Here is an 18,480-nt window from a genome sequence, read left to right as displayed (position 1 = left end):
GTCTCAAAATCGTTTGCAGTGGCGCAGGTGCATCCACTCTTTGATCTCTCCCAAATTCTAATCTGAATTCTTCATGTCCCTTTTTTCTCTTCCCAAATTTATTTCACTGGATTATACTCCATGAATAACATCTTCGAACGCTAATCTTTCCGATTACTGCTTATACTTTTACTATCTCTACCATTTCGGGATTTAAATCGACAATTGTATCTCTGTGCTAATGTGGTATGGCAACCCGAAATGGTGTACGTACGTACGAAGTTGTACGTTGTTCCTCACTGACTGACTGATATCAATGGATAGTATATAAATAGAGTATCAACATTTGGATTAAGCTTGCTCTGGAAACTATTACCAAATGTATATTCACAGTGATCTTAACTGTCACGATTTGAATTGTTCTTATCACAATACGAAATGAGTGAATGAAACGTAGATTGACAAAATATCTATGCAATGATCCTAAGGCAAGCGAAAGGAATTGTAAGAATATCAGTCATAGACACAACATAAGATACTTTCTAGATTTGTCATCGAGACTGGGATTAAAGTTAGGAGTTAGCAAGATTATTATTGCGATAGAGTGACTGGACGGCAAACACCAGATAATCTTCAGTTCCGCACTATTCATTAAATGATTTCACAACATATAGATTTCAGGGCTCCATCTCATAACAATATTGGAAAAGTCATAACGAATTTGAGGATGACAAAAGCGCCTAGATATTGAGTCAACCTCAGGTGTTTTAAAGGACCAAAACCCACGATTACTGAATAAAGTGAGTGATAGGTTAGCCAGGGTTTCGGAAGCTGGACATAACTCAATTCGAATCACTTTGGTCACTGATTGTTTCTATCTTAAAATAAAATAACAAGAATCTTGTGACAGCTAGAAAATAGCTTTTGTAAAATCTTAAAAATAATCCGGGAACGCAAAACCTGCGTATACACATCCTTCAACGGGCCTTCAAAGCAAGAAGTTCGTGCTGACTCAACTGTAGCTGCGTCTCATGGCTCGAGTTTTATAATACCTCCACTGAGGGACTAACCAAATAAGGACTCTTTTTCCCAAACTTCCAATCAAATCAGACATTACGATGAAGTCACTGATTTTTGTTCATTCATCCTATTTTACCCACTTTGGTTAGGATTTTAAAGACGGAAGTTTGCTTTACCCAAAGCCCGAACACCATCTACTCCATCACATTAGTCCATGAGCTATTTAGCAGGGTAAAAATTGTCATTTCGTAAGATTTACGCGATAACTGTAATCATGATTCAAAAGGCAGTATTCAAGAAATAGTACAGTAACCCAAGTGAGTTCTTTATGTTCAACTAAGTCATGATCAATTTATCACCATATATTCGATACTCTCTAATTGAATTTGCTTTTTCTAGTTAATCTTCACTTCTTGTCTTTTAGCTTATTTCCTATCCTTCTGCAGATATAAAATGTGGCCAGCTGAAGAACGCAGTCAATTTAATTAGAATAGATAAATTTTGTAGAAAACAAGATTGACGTCCTCACAACTGAACCTGTCCAGTATGAGTCAATCAATATTTCTTTTTAGTCCCACAACACAAATAAGCCTGGTTGTTACTAGACATCAATTATTAAACCCTTCAAGCAGACATTTCCTGTGCTTGGCTTTGAACCACACCACAAATGAGGGTTTGTGATACCACCCGAGCAAAATAGGCAGAGGGATTCGAACCTACTGGCTAGTGTTTAGAAATCGGACACACAACCATAAGCCCATCGCCCATATATCTGTGGAGTTACCGTTTTGTATAAGACGCAACAGTAAGACGAGGTAGGTTTGACAAGTAAGTGTGATTATTAACATAACTTTATGTGATTTTTACATTAATATTATAATTACAAGTTTCCACTTGGCTTTGAAAATAAAAAACAAAGCTCATCAGACGTTGAGCAAACAAGAGAAAAATGAATCCAGTATAGTTACTCACTATCTAAATATAACTGAATAATTATGACATAAATGACCAAATAGATCGAACACATATAACACTCTCACACCAGTCGCTGTCTACAATATCACTAATTAAATGAATAGTGGTATTGTAGTTTAAAAGGAAAGATTCAATAGTTAAAGCTCTCACATACGTTTACTTTTAAGGAAAAAGACAATTACGACATCATGAAGCTAAGGAAAATAATGGTGAAATAATTACGAAGAGACATCACAAGTGAAAATAGAAACTTCGTTATATATATCATGTTGAGTTTGTAGGCTTTGTTTGCGAGAGTTAAAAATCTCACCAAGAAGATGGAAATTACGTAGGTTCTATGAATTAGAGAAGGGACTATTTGGGATTATGTATCTATGTATGTTGTTTTGGTCTGAATATTCTGAACAATAAAAAATATACGAATAAAATTTATTTAAATATGAAATAGAATGCATTGATGTGAACTCTGTATGAATGAGAAGGTGGATCAACAGGTAAAACTTCCAATCAAATACACGTTCACAATGTGACTGAATGAATTACATACATGTATATTCAGATTACACATTAATAATTAACAAGTAGAATTGCTAGAAACATAGTCACAACTTTCAATTATCTATAATGTATGCAGAAATATATTTTTAATAGATTATTAATAGTCGTAGTTATGAAATATACGTAATTATTTATTAGATCATATTTACACCATGATGTGAATCCAGAAGGAGAAAGAAAAAAACATCTGAAAAGTAGCCGTTGTTGCTGCCAGTTTGTGGAGATATAGTGTACAAGGAATGACACGTGAGTTACAGTGTATGCGGCAAACAATTTTACAGATTAACAAGCATGAGTTAAATATTTTCATTTCTTTTTAGTATTAATACGGACGACAAGAGAAGGTGAACTGTTGTAAAACAAACAAAGTACAAAAAGCGTGAAAAAATTATGTAAAATAGTAGGATCATCATGTAAACAAAACAACATAGGGAAATATATTTGAAATGATAATTCTGATGGACGGAAAAGTACTGATGAAACAAAACAGTTCATTGAACAGTGTCAATTTTGAAGAAAGATGGAGTCGGATTTTCTATCTACAGGGTGTAGAATAATATAATTCGAAAGCAATATAGCATTTACGCTTCTTTGACAATGAATAAGTAATTAAACGAAATTATAATAGAATTGGTAGATGATTAGATGATGTAATTCTTAAAACGTGAAAAACTAGTCACCTTGATATCGAATTGAATAAATTACATTTAACATAGTAATTGATACAACTTCAAAATGAATAATGAGAAGTTATAAAAGATGTATTCCAGATTTTATATGGTGTTCTTATGATATGCTGCTACATACCTTTAACAGCAAACTAACATTTACAATAATGGTTATCTGTGACAGATAGGTGATAGAAGACAGATAAATTAGAAAATGTTTAGAACATCACTAGAGTTAATGGTACCTTTTTCTTTATTTATTTCCTTATGAAACTTTGGAAACTGTGATACTGCGTTGTAACGTAATAAACAGAGGATAATGTGGCCATACAAAGTCACTGCCTCTAATTCAACTAGTGAGAATCCCCAACCGATGTTACCACATTTGGATATTAAATAGTAATTAGCTTAACACAATTAACCTATAGCCCAATACCCTCACTGCTGACACTTTATGTAACCTGAAAATAAATGAAGGTTTTAAACATTCCAAAAAATCAAACAAAGCTAGTGAAAAACAGGTTCATGTACAGCTATTGGGCAATTCATATCGTGCCAATAGCTGATAACATCCAGATATGCATAGAGTAGACTGTGATTATGAATTCTACTTAAAATATCAATGCTTCAACTTCAAAGAAACGTATAGTGGCAGTTTTTTACTTAAGGATGTAGGAATTTACGCTTTTAAGGAAAATTATCGCTAAAAAGGTAAACGGTAAATATATGATTGGGTAAAATTAGTTACGACAGGCTTACCTACGGCTTATGTTTATACACTGTCTGCAACACCTAGTTTACTTAATGAATCCTGTTCGAAGCGTCTTTGAGCCTCTTGTTGTCGTTGATAATGTTGTTGAAGCTGTTGTAATCGAGAAGTAGGTCCTGGTGTTAAACGTAAAGTTGGTGGGAGAATAGGTGGGGGATTTGATGAATTCGGAGAGGAGTGAGGCTGAGAGTTGGATGAAGTAGGGAAAACAGACTGAGATATTTTGAGAGATACGCTATCTGAAGGAGAGCGATGGTTGGAACTACTGACAGCTCGTTTACCTAGTTGCCATGTTCCACGACTCTGATGAGCCGGCTGATTCCAAAGTGGAGTCCCACTTCCAGAAGTGGAGCTTGAAGAGCTAACAACAGTAGACATAGAAAACGACAAATTATTTTCTGCAGCAAATGTTGTAACAACACCGGTGGCAGAGCGCGAGTCATCACGTTCGAGCAGGCTTTTAAGTAACTGAGATGCTGGATTAGTCGCTAATATTGACTGGTTTGAGTTAGCAAGCGCTAAAGAAGTAGCACACAAATTGCGTCGAATTGGAATTGATGAACTATCATCAGTTAGGTTTGATGTGCCGATGTCCATGATATAAGTTCTGCTAGTGGTTACTTCGCAAGGTAAAACAGTATTAGCACTAAGTGGACCAGGTCTATACATGCCAAAACTACTACTGGATACTGAAAATCTACCTAGTGCTGCGGTATTCGTACTGAATGGAGGTATGCTGAATCCTGGTGCAGTCGGAAGCATGACTGGTCTATCTGATTTCGGTAAAATTTTTCTAAAAGAGTGATACTTGTGGACAACTGTTCTTTTAGGCGGCCCTGAACATACAGAAGCATTTGTAGAGGATTGGACAGTGGTCATAATAGGAATTCCACCCGAACCAGAAAAAATAGGAGATATGGAAGAGGAAATGAAGGGTTTGCCTGACAGTAAAAAGTGATCACCAACACTTTCATTCGTTGACGCTCGCGGTGTAGAAAGACCTTGACCAAAAATACGACTACCTGAAACGGAAATCGGTGTGATACAATGAGATCAGATCAGTTAATGTTGAATCTCGCGGATGTGCGGTAGTCTATGTTACCATACCATATAAGCACAATATGAAATTGACAAAATGTATGGCAAAAGAATAAAGTAACGTAGTATCAGTAACAATAAGAAAGACTAAGTGTTGAGAATATGCTTCAGAACGATGCAGTGGGAACGTATCTATGAAGAAATGCTGGAATCCAAGATGAAGAGAAAGATAGAGAGTGAATGTATCTGTGTCACTGAGAATTATTCTGACCCATATCATCCAAAGTCTCCAGCGATCGATCGCGATTGTATCGTGAACTCCAACTAGGTAGTCTACTGGTACCAGTATAACTCACATCAACAATCATGATCTGATGCCATATATCAGTTTGGCAGCCCCTACCTTTTAACCAGCTTATTTATACACCACTCAAACATGCTCCCGTTGAGGTAAGTGGTAACTGAGCATGTGTAAAGAGACAATGAGATACTCAAAAATAATAGCAAAATCATCAACTAGAGGATATAACAGATAAATACCTTTCCTGTTTATGAAGTTCGTAAATAATGTATCAATTCACGTAGTCTTATAATACTATTTGTGACTTGAATAAAAATATCTATTGATAGAGAATTTTGTGTCAACACTCACACTGTATGATACATGAACAACAAACATAATTTATTGTGTTAGTTTAGTCTAAACTTCAATAAATTTTAAAAACATAGCTTCCTATCTAAACTGCGAAACAAGAGAAAGACTTGAAGATAGAACTGAGTAGTTTATGTCGACAAGTATAACATTTAAACTCGACAGATAAAATTGTTAAATATGTTAGAAAGTATTTACGGTGAAAGGTAAAGAATCACACCATATATCCTATACAACTAGTCAGATACAGCACTTTTTAACTGAGTAAGCAGATACTGTTATCAGACTAACTGTTATACCGGCTGTTTGGATATCTGTGATAAGTTAACTACAAGTAGCATTAGGCAATTTTCGTTTCATAGAAGCAAATCTTTAAACAATGATCAATTTGAGCTGAAAACAAGATAAGGGATATAGTCAGTTTCATATTTTTCAGCTACAATCATTTAAATAGGAACGGAAAGATATTTTCTTTTTACTTAATAAACATGAAAGTATGAACTACGTAGCACTGAACAACACAAGTTATATAAAAATAAATTCTTATTCAACATCTCCATAAAAAGTTTACCTTAAAGTATATTTAATTCCTTAGCACACTGAAACAAACCAATGAAGTAGTTGTGCTCACAAAACTACTGATTGATTTGTTTCTTCCACACTATGTTCTGTACCCGACCTCGGCGTTGCTCACTTGAGTAGGTTATATTACTTAAATGGTCACGTTTTTAGGTCATGTAACAGAAAAGAGTACACTGATAGCCTGTATACATGACACAAACCACACCAAAATACACGTAACTGAAGTAGTTCGGTTAGCTCGAGAAATTTTAACAAAACTGCTAATGTGCCTAACCACATACCATTCTGTACTGTTAAATAAAATATTATTGGGGATCGTTCCTAAAGCATTATCCGACAACTTACAGATGCAAATAACTTAAATATTGGTTTTTTTAAAAGCCATTTTGTTTGACAGGACTAAACAGTTCCAACTTAGATCAGAGGGGCATCAGGTAAAATATGAGTGTCTAAAGACCCGGGTGCAGAAAAAGGTACCACTGGAAGGATGGATATATCAAAGCTAAATAAAGGTAAGTGAACATCCTGAAAAACTAATACAACCCACTTATCAAACACAAGTTTACGTACCAGGATTTAGGTCGAATTGTGTGACGGTTGATGACACTAACCGATCGCCTAAAGAAAAGCGAGCAAAGTCGGATTCGAGAGTGCCACTAGCCAGTAGGAACCCGAGTGCTTTAATCATTAGGATAAGCCACTTGAGGACTAGTGATTTACGGACGTGATATGATCTGCACCATTAAATTAGGAATCAGATATGCTGCCAGACTAGAATGGATAGAAGATGGACCAGTATCCCAGAAATCAACCTAAACTTGGAGTCAAACTGGGAATAAATATTACAATCTACAGAGATAATAACGAAATTTAAACTTCCTAAGTACTGAATAACCTACAGATTCCAGTCTCTTAAATTTGGTGACCGAATAAAGTAGTGTTTTTGTTATTTGTATACTAATTGTTGAGCCAAATTGTATTATACTACTGATCTACTAATTACTCAACATACCTGTATTTTGGTCTGCTTCCGTAAAACAACGAACTGTAGCAGGTGCTAAAGGATTAAAACATTGTGATGGCAACCTCAAGCTGCCAGCAAGTGTTGGATTAAAAATAGGACGTCCAATTGGCCAATTTATGCGAGGTGATCTCATTACTGAAGGGTAGTGAGCACTCATAAAAGGAAGACCTTCTGGTTCTGAAGATATAGTTGTTGGTACACTAGATAAGGCGCTGTTATCGAAAAACGATTTGAAGTTAACTTATGAGACGGTACAGAAGAAGACTGAAATGAAGTAGCAACAGAAGGTTCATACATTTTCGTAACGTTTTTGAGCTCGAAATCTTCCATATCATCATCGTCATCATCATCTATTTCAAGTTTTGGGTTACTTTTATGAGCAGGGTCTTGATTTAAATGCACGGGGAATGGTCGAAATTCGGAGTTAAGCCCAGAGGTGTTTGACAATACTGACGAGGTGTATTGAATGGACTGCTGAGATTGTTGAAGCTGGGAAGTTTGTGGGCACCGTGTGACAATTGCTTCTGATTCGAGTGACTAAAAATCACAATTTTTCCAACTTTAAAATGCGGTTAAAACGGAATAAACTGATAAATAACAACAATAAGTTGTAAACAACCAACAAACTGGGAAGCAAATGAACGAAAGGACGCACCTTTCTAGAAGACTCCGTAAGATTTGACAACAGCTATTTTGGTTTATCATAAGAACCTAGAGTAATAAAGGCAGTCGTTAACAAGGCATTGAAAAGCCTAATCAGTACAACTACCAATATTCATTTGTGCACTTATATGCAGTAGTAACTACATATTGTAAATCTAAAGTCTTTATATGACATGTGACAAGAGCTCGTATAGGGATGTTAAGCAGTTAGATTTAGTGATATTTATCACGTTAAACAATGAACATATGAATACTTAAATTTTGAATATAACAAAAAACTGAAAATACTTTCGCCGCATTTCGATTCCAAGTTAACTCTGAATCAATAAAATATCAGATTTTGCTTGTGCATATTCCAAAAAACAATTAAGGCGTTTCGTTTAGTCAACACATTAAAGGTATACCAAGCAAAAACTGTGAAACCTGAAGACTAGGCTAATTCATCAACGTATTTCATCCTAGTATAGCATTATTTATTACACTGAATGACCATAAAAACTTTGAAAATACCCACTGAATACTTCAAATGATCACTGTCATTCAAACAAATTCGCTCAAATGATAAAATTGAGAACCATCTTCTAGTTTTTGAAGTATCGAGGATTGGAAATGCACAGATGAAGTGATAGTGAAAGATCCAAATTAAGCACATCATACACTCATGTGTTATACTTCATTCACTTGAAATGAGAATGGTTGAATAAGTGAATAATTGCGGTTAGCTGCATTAAAAAATGGGTATATTGATCATTTCGTCGAAGCCTTTCGTGTAGATCTATTAGAAATCTTACGGTAATTACAGCTTACGTTGTCCTATATTATACTAGCTGTGTTCAGTAACCATTCAATCGAGGCACTATTACTTACAAACCAATTCACGAAACACATAATTCATAATGAATACTAGGTGATGAACAACGTACACCAACTGGAATCACACTAAGGAGGAGTCCCTTTTGCAGCACGAAAACCTTGCAGATGATAGATATTAACATTAACAGCCACTGCCAGGAAGTTTCACTCACTGCCTTCCCGCAGCCAGTGTGTTGTTCATGTAATTGAGAGGATGAAAACGAATGTTCGGCGCTTTAACCAGTTTAGTAGATATGGAGGATTCACTTACGGGAGTTGGAAAACCCCAATTCTAAACCAATGGTGCACATGGGTTCCAGGACCTCGAGGGAACAAATGATGTATGAACCTATTGTTGGTTACCGTCTACCGTGGGAGTGTATCTCCTAACGTTGCTCCGCTGCTTTGTGTACTAAACCTCTAGGTCAAAATTCGGGCAGTGGCTCCCTAGGTAAACCATCTGCTTCGGTTTGGGCGCCCCGGCAGTATTCTGGCCCCCACACAAATCGAACGACGAAGTGTGGCGCATATACATTTGTCACCTCATTGTATAAATGTTTGTGTTTAAATAAATAAATAAAAGGTTTAATACAATGATTTGTACTGACTAGAAGTACATAATTTACAATTTTGGAGTCCATTGAAGTCGAGTTGAAGATTATGCTTAAGATGGCGTGAAAAACCCTAACCTCAAAAATAGTCTAAGGAATAACCAGACTGGAAACAATGTGGTGTTTGTGGTGAAGATTTGACAACTCATTATATAAAATATAAAACCTTTAATATGTCAGTCAGTCAGTGAGGAACAACGTAGAACTTCGTACGTATGTACACCATTTCGAGTTGCCATACCACATTAGCACAGAGATACAATTGTCGATTTAAATCCCGAAATGGTAGAGATAGTAAAAGTATAAGCAGTAATCGGAAAGATTAGCGTTCGAAGATGTTATTCATGGAGTATAATCCAGTGAAATAAATTTGGGAAGAGAAAAAAGGGACATGAAGAATTCAGATTAGAATTTGACATTAGAATTTGATATGTAAAACCAGTTGTCTGATATGCTACTTGCCTAAATCTTATTATTTGTGATAACCGGAAACCCCGAATTCCTGAGTACTTAAATTCATTTTCTAAAGTGACGCAGAAACATTAACCCACCAGATGAATAACTTTTAGTTGTTTTCATGGAACCAAACTTTAACAGTTTAGTAGTATATACCGAGACAAATTTACATCTGATATATGGATAGCATATGAAATGAATGCAAATTACTTCTCTTGTAAATGATTCACAAATCATTCGAGAACATATATTATAGATAGTAACATAAAATTAAGGTCTAAGAATTTTACTACTTACTTGTGACTGATTTTGAGAACGAGCAGGTAGATATATGGGAGACTGGGCCTGTGATGGTGTGTGAGAAGTGCAGCGAGGAGATTTGGAGTCTCTTCGTTGAATTGGTCGCCCAACCTCATCATGAAGACGTTTCAATTTGAGCAGTTGACTTGCACTAAGTGACGTAGCTGGTGTTTGGGAATCATCCATACCTAAAATAGCTTCTTCATCGTTGATTGAATTTGCGGCAGCAAAAGTATATGAACTGGCAGCACTGACTACGTTGTATGGAGTGCTACCTAAAGGGCACATATCCGTACCGGATGTGATTACATGATCCAAACTTTTCATATCAGTTTCACTAGAAATCACATCTGACAACTAAAAAAGGAAAAAAGAAATAAGACTAGTAATTCTAAAAACAACAGACGTAACCAGAAGTTTACAGCTACTGACTTGAGAATAGGTGAAAATGAGGACTTGGACTACATCTACCCAGTGAAGACAACCTAACCGGAAAAAATTTCAAATCGCATAATAATTGATGCTGACTGAGAGAGCTAAAGTAACGAGTTGGTAGTGTTTCAAGTTCGCGAGTCCTACAAAGTTAACATACGTTGCAGAATGTCTTTTTAAGTTATTTGAATCATGGTAATCTAACACAAACTCTCTCAAATTATCTCAACAATTGACCTTAAATTAATTATTAATCAAATAGTTCGTTCATCCAAGTATTCGGTGGATTATTAAGTGCCATTTATATACAGTATGTTCAACCCCCCTAAATAATACTACTTGTTTAGTGTAGTAGTCGGTATAAAAAACAGATAATCTAAAGGATTGACTTAGTCAAAGTTTATAAATACATTGCCCCCAAATGCCCTGGTACAGCCGAGAGTGGGGAAAGTCCGCTCTCCCTCTTGAAATGCTCACACATGGCCACGCGTATATAGCCTCTGCAAGGGAAGTCCTACTCACTGCCTTCTCGTGGCGGGGATGTTGTTTACGAAAATGAGGGAATGAAAAGCGAATGTCCAGCGTTTTAACCGGATTCCAAAATAATGGTGCACATGGACTCCAGTATCCTGCGGAAACAAATGGCGTATGAACCAATTGTTGGTCACCGGCTTCCATCTCCTTACGATGCTCCACTGCCTTGTGGATCAGACCTTCAGGTCGAAGGCTCGGGGGTGGCCCCCTAAGAAAACCACCTGCTTCAGTTTGGGCACCCGGGCAGTATCACAGCCTTCACACATATCGAATGAGATTTGTGTGGCGTATATGTATTTGGTGCCTCCTTGTACCAATATGTGTTAAAAAAATTAAAAAAAATAAATACATTAGCAATCTCGAACGTGTAACAAGAAACTGAATGATACAATGTGCTAATAAAATTATATTCTATAGTTTATCAGTGTGCAATAAAATTGTCTTGCGAAAAAAACATGGTGAGCATGAGTATCTTAGATGAAACACTTCACTTACGAAATCTTTTACATCCACTTCATTTTCCGGCGTTTTAGTAATGGAATCATTAGCATCATCTGGATTTGCTTTTGAGATATTCTGTTCACAGTAATTTTCATTGGTAACACGTCCGACAGTCACAGACCCTGACAGGTATTCTGTAGGTATATCTTCGTGATTAGTAGTTTCAATTGATGCACTTGCCTCCGGTTGATCAAGAGCGTCATGACGTGTAGCTGTGATATCGGAATTCTGCATCTTTACTTTGGTTACAGTCTGTGGATCAGTTATAACTGAAGGTACAACAGCTAAAGGAGGAACGTTTATTTTTGATTGCTCAATAGTTGATACAGGATTTTGCACGATGCTTAACGATGTTGCAGTAGCTTGTAAGCGTCTGAGTTGAGTTGCTGCAGAATAAATGGGTACCGACTGAGCGTCATGGAAAAGAAGGGTTGGTGCACATGAGTTTAGGCCAACTGAACTGCTTGATGTCGAACATGAAACAGCGCTAACGATAGAATTAGTCGCCAAGGTATTCGTCAGAGAATTGGTAGACGTAACTGTCATGCTAACACTCGGACCGCCTAATGGATTAGTAGGTAGAGTAGGAATTCTTTTGCGATTAAGTATTTTCGGTATGGTGAGACTACCAGTATAAACCTTGCGAATAACTTTGCGCGGACTATGACGGCGAAATGGCAGGTTTTGAACGGCACCAACAATATAAATGTTAGCATCACGTTTAGAAGTTCCATGACTGGAATTACTTGAATTAATATTTGGACAGTTACTGATATGAATAGCCGACGACTCTTCAGAAGTCACAATGTGTTCGTCGTCCTTCGCTGATGAAACGCGAGACGAGATTGTTGGGCGTTTATGTACGTCTGTATTACCAGTTATATAGCTAAGTTCGAGTGGTAGGCAAGAGCGATGAGCTTCTATCTTAGTCGGGCCAGAAGACGAGCTGACTTGCAGATGCTGAAGTGAAGCTTTATCAAGGGGTCTGAGAACAGAATAGCAATGTCCTGGCTTACTATCAGCATTATACAGAACATGATGACTGGTTTTCCTTCTGACACTCAATTTTTCAAAGTGTTTATACCGGTGTGTTCCAGACTCCTCACAATCAGAATGGAACTCCCGTACATAATTTGTTGAGCGATGAATTAGTAAACCCGAATCACTCTGATATCCAACAAGCAACGAAAAACCACTTGGATCTTTATAATGATGGGACTTATTTATATGACGTGAATGTGATAAATACGAATGACGTGAGGCTAAACAAGAAATCCGCCTTGAACGATTGTGACTTTTGACTTTTTTCCAGGCATTCTGATCGCAGACCGACAAAGAGCGACAGACTGAGGCTCTATCATGAGAATCTAACTTTGAGCGGAACAATGAATTAGGACACCGTGTACGTCTTATACCTGCTTCATTTTCAGAAGAGAAAGTAAGGACAATGTTATATTCAGCATCGTTGTTAGCATTTTGTCGAAGAGCAAGAGATTGTATAAAAAAACCTGTACGGCTCATACGTTGTGTAAGAATATTCAATTCCTCTGCATGAAGTTGTTTAATATGGATTTCATCGTCATTTTGCGACACACTACAATTTAGTCCCAAGACTAAACGATCAAGGAGAGTGAGTTGGCACATCCTGTCTGGTCGTCGAGGGATGCGATGACGAGACGCACGACTATGACTGGGTTCTGGTAATACGATTCGGCGGCTACTAAACTTAGAACTTGTATGGATGCGCCGAGAACTTAATGAACGCTCTGACTTTCGTGGTGAACGAGACTCTAAAGCGCTATGGCAACAGTAACTTGATCCTGTTCGTTCGGAATGCCCAATTTTAGGAGGACGGTGATGGTACCACCTTGCTTGGCGAAAAGACCTTCCGTAAGCATCTACTATGCCAGACTTGGATGTTGAAGATGATGCAGAAGAATCGTCACGCAAATATGTCTTCTCTGAATACCAATTGTCCCGTCTATGGGAAGTCAAGAAACGTTCATTTGGACGCTTTCTCTGGAACGTGATTGCACGGCGTTTTTTGCGACGCCTTTCGAGACGCCGATCACCAGATAACTGTATGGACTTATTGTAATTTAAATTGAACCTTTCAGCATTGTTAGAACTACTAATTTGAAGATGAGTCCTGCTTTCTGGTTTTAGTTGTATTTGGTTTCCCATGTCTGTTTTGCGAATATCACAAGAATCTTCCAGAACATCCTGTTCCAGATCACAAGGGCTATTATCGAGTGACCTTATAGGTGAAAAGTTACCAACATTTTCCATGCGAACTTTTGAAGTAAAACTTGCTTGACGTTGGCGACGCTGAAGATTGTTACTAAGACCCGTGACTTCATTCTGCTTACTTGAGGAGACATAACAAAACTTCCAATCAATATGATGACTTACGTCTGGATGGCGACTAGTTCTAGATGATATAGAAACGTTCATTTTAGCAGTACGATGTGCAGACCGAGCTGCTCTTGAGTCCAGACATAATTCATCTACATATCCAGTACTTTGAGACCTAATAGGAGTAATCTGAAGGCTACTCTGAACATGTGATTTGGCTCGAATGAGCTTCTTAGCAGCAGTCAACCTCGCTGCTGACACAGTAGTCGAACGTGTAGATTGATGTCGAGTTTTTTCATTATTGTGAATACCATCAAGTGAGATGAGACCATCAATATGGGAATGATGACTACTTTGAGATATCATGTCAGAGTATCGTCGTGGACGAGGATTAGGACGTAAACGACCCATCAAATTTCGACTCAACTGCTTACTTCGATCTTCCCGTCGTCTGCGCCATACTTCACAAACACCTGGGCGCAAGAGGCCACTCATTGCTAAAAATAAATCTTTTGAAGCGAGGTCATCATTTAATCTGTCTTCTTTGCAAATGGAGTCAAAAATCCTTTCAACAGAAGGAGAATTGAAGCTCATTACAAATCGATCTTCATCTACCTTGCCAGGTGGGGTAGTAGGTTTTTGACGACCTTTTCTTATACGTTTGACAGGTAACTTTACAAAACCATATTCATTTACTTCATTTAATACTTCTTGGAGAACATCATCAGTGGCACCAAAACGAAGTTGAAAGGGTGAAGCTGTACATGATGTGCGCACTAGATCAATACTTGGAAACCTCCGTTCTTTAGTGATTTCTGGATATAAGTGATGTGAATCCTGAGGGAAATAAACTGACTCCTGGACTTCATCTTGAGTGACTTCCTTGCTTTCAGATTTTATGGGAGCACTGGTTTTGGGAAATAGTGCAGAACACAGCTTAAGAGGAGGTCTTCCACGTCGTCGTTTCGTTGGTAAGGATAAATTAGCAGAAATTTCACTACCTTCTTTTTTAACGTCTGATCTGTTGTCATCAGATCTGTAGCTGCCTCCATTTGGTTTACTTTCCAGGTCTACACAGTCAATAACAGAAGTATTATGTACTGGAGAATCACATTTCTTGGGGAAGCTACTTTGGACAGTGGTCCCGCTAGCTATGAAATCTACCGACTGCCTAGTCGAATTAGCTCCGGTGTCACAAATGGACCGAGGAAGACCTCTAGAGAATCGTGGACGTCCTCTTTTGACTCCCCTACTAAATGGCCTACCAGGTGGATTACTAGTGTAAAGTTTTGGCTCGACCTCAACACTAGGTTTCGACAGATCAAACTTGGACTCATCTTCCACTTTTATTTTGCTTATACGAGATCTCAGAGTTGAACTGTTATTTATCGAAGAAAATGCGTCACAACCTTTACTTTTTGTTCGCGTAGCATACACGGTATGCATTAGAGGATCAGATGAAAAACTGCAAGTTTTGGATTCCAAGTGTACCGTACAGGGCAAACGACTACTTCCACAAAGACCCCGACTACCGCGCTTACGAATTTTTGGTCTTCCCAGGTTGCTCCCCACACAAGTTCGTGTAACTTCGGATGACCAACGAGTTCTTGGTTGACTCCGTAAAAATAAGGTACTAGTACGACCTCGTCTTGAACCAGAGCACTTATGATCAACAACACTTTTATGTTTGCTATATTTTGGGCCCAATCCTAGCGATGATACAATAGATCTTTTCTGACCTCGGTTTCTGAAACAAAATAATAAAGGACAATGGTGAAAATAATTCACACTGCAACAAAGTATTCATTACAAATTTTTATTCTTTGAAGTGATCTGGGCATTCTAATTGCAATATTTAGTAATTGTATATTAAGCTATACATATCTTAAGCGGCCATTTAGCAAATAATTCCATTATTTTGTAGTCCACGTAGTCGCAACTTGACAAAAAAACTCATTTGCACCCAGGGGCGACAACGTGAAGTCCGAAGCATTTTATAATTATAACTTTTGTATCTAGGTATATATATATATATATATATATATATATATATATATATATATAATTGTGAAAATCTCACAAATATGAATACACTGAAATATACACGGATGTAGTGTTGATCATAAACGCCTTGAAACGAAACGTATAAAATGCAACAGAAGTAATGATACCATGAAAGGTAAAAACTCACCTTGTCCGCATCATATGAGAAAAACGAAGACCTATAAATATGTAATAAAAAATGTAGGGCAATGATAACAAAGAACGTTCGTGCACATTAAATGAAAAATAAATTCAATGAAGCGCAAAACTCGAACCAGATAGTACAAATAAGGTGATCGTTCGGATATAAACCACATTAACTGTAAGTTTAACTCAGTTTTATGGGAAATCTGCATATCTGACCACATCAAAAACCATTCGAAGTTTGTAGAAAACGAATCGAACTCATTTAACGCAAGATAACAACTTACAGTCGCAAAAGTTTTGAAAAACAAGAATTTGACCGGTAAATCTATTTTGGACACACGCAACACAATAGCAGAATCGAAACCAAAACAAGCTGCGCGGGTCTTCACCGACCTACTGTCCAATCATAGGGATTGGCAGGCGTTTCAGCATAAAGTCGATTGAATAATTATAACAAGTTTAATAAAAATATTCGTTCTGTAAATAATACACAGATCACCAGAGTAGATTAAAGTGTTTTTTGGTTAACTATTTTATTGACTTCCGAAAAATTTACTAACCGATGTTTGGTGTTAAATATTCAATTTTGGTTACACCAATTTACAACCCGTTTCAAAATAACGGTTAACTTTAAGCATGTTTTCGTTTCTTGTGTGTTCCTTATGTATGTTAACAAACCATATCCCCATCGTCTTTTCTTCTGCTTTGTTGGTCATGGCCTGCAATTAAAGATTATAATAGTAATATAACATACTTTTAAACCACTCTATACTATGTGGAGATTTTTGGCCTGTTGTATTATTCAATAACGTTGTCGGAGTTACATTTCGTTTCACACCATCAGTCCCAATCGTGCTAGGGTGCATTTGTCAATCGGGTGGGATCCGTCTGTATTTGTCATCCCAAAAAGAAGCTTATAAATAACATTCATTTCATGACAACTGTGATCATTTTTCTTATTTAATATGTCATCTTACTGTAAGGGCAATTTTTCACTTTTTTATTCACAAAGTCACTAGAGTTTAGTGTTAATATTCAAAATACTCTAGTGAATTATGATAATTCCGCCTATACCGTAGAAACAACAGAGTTGTTTTTTAACCATGTTGACAGTTTAGTAAACATTAGGGCAAAATCAAAAGTATTACAGGTAACAGTTTCTGACATATATGCGGGGAGAGATTCACGGTAAAGCAGACGATCTGTAGGAATAATGCATTCACCATCGCTATTTATTGGTACAGACGCATATACAGAAATCAAGCCGAACATTATTCAGCCACGTGCAAACTTTAAGGTCTTATCAGCATTTAATCATACGCCTTATTGTATTCTTCGAAATGTTCAAACATTATATGCTGTCTGTCACACGGACTTGTCTGTGTAAATAATGGTGTGACTTCCAAGTAAGTTTGGGTAGTCACATTACAACAAATCTACAATTTCGAGATCAGGTATATCCTTTGAGTAGCAAAGATTGATGCACCGACTTAATAAACATTATCTGTTATTAATTCTCATATTCGCTTCAACTTTGTCGACTGACTTTTACTTATGTTAATCCATTATTCTATTGGTTTGTTGATTAGTGCTTATGGGTAATGTATTCTAATAGTGATTGGTATCCATAATCAGTTTACTACCTCGATCGATGCTAATAACTAATCAACTTTATTTATGATTAGTTCTAATAGTTCATTGGCAAGCTTTGGTGGCATTCATATACTTCAAGATAACACGTTTGTTAAAACATCCATCACTAACAAATATAGCGCCTAATTGACATAAATACACATAGGCTGTCAATTATTGTGAGCTAGGACAAATGAATACTTGAATGTAATTCTTCATCTTGTTCCTTCAATAACTATTTTAATATATTTTTACATTATAGACTATCTCAAAATATCTTTGCGTTCGACCACTGACAACCTAATTCAGAATTCTCGAATTCAATTATTAAACAACAAAGGCAAGATTCTGGAAATTTGCGATGAGCTTAAGCTATAAAAATTCTCCAATCTTAGGCACGACTTAAACTATAAGTACTATGAAAGCCAATAATCCATCTGAAATCATTCGAGCGTGTTGATCATCAGTGTTGATGATCTCTGTCGAATGATTGGAGGCCTACTCGAGTTAGAAGGGAATGGTGTGATGAAACGACTAACTTCGAAATCACACCTCTTGGTCAGTGTCCAACGTGGATAACCTCCTCGGTGTATCAAAGTACTATGGCTGTCTTGAAGATCGTATAATACAAAGGATGATATTATAAAGATATATCAGTAAGAATGAGTACATGGAAGATAGCGAGACCA

At 36.9% G+C, this 18,480-nt stretch overlaps 1 protein-coding gene across 2 annotated transcripts; it reads right to left on the bottom strand.

The window, feature by feature from the left end:
- Window positions 1-539: 539 nt before the first annotated feature.
- Window positions 540-17,025, bottom strand: MS3_00002772 (uncharacterized protein; the record flags this gene model as incomplete). 2 transcript variants are annotated; one of them, XM_051210400.1, is made up of 7 exons in its annotated part: window positions 540-2,881; window positions 3,960-4,991; window positions 7,254-7,802; window positions 10,145-10,504; window positions 11,609-15,716; window positions 16,161-16,191; window positions 16,444-16,582. In XM_051210400.1, 4 exons carry the CDS (start codon window positions 16,172-16,174, stop codon window positions 7,419-7,421), a joined length of 4,866 nt encoding a protein of 1,621 aa, XP_051070387.1. In that variant the 3' UTR covers window positions 540-2,881; window positions 3,960-4,991; window positions 7,254-7,418. The 2 variants fall into 2 exon arrangements, with proteins under 2 accessions (XP_051070387.1, XP_035585919.2); XM_035731562.2 differs by lacking the exons at window positions 540-2,881; window positions 16,444-16,582 and adding an exon at window positions 16,914-17,025.
- Window positions 17,026-18,480: the final 1,455 nt, after the last annotated feature.

Source organism: Schistosoma haematobium, chromosome ZW (assembly GCF_000699445.3).
Source record: "Schistosoma haematobium chromosome ZW, whole genome shotgun sequence".
NCBI classification, from domain to species: domain Eukaryota; kingdom Metazoa; phylum Platyhelminthes; class Trematoda; order Strigeidida; family Schistosomatidae; genus Schistosoma; species Schistosoma haematobium.
The sequence above is the reverse complement of the archived record's forward strand: the minus strand, read 5'-3'. Positions and strand labels throughout refer to the sequence as shown.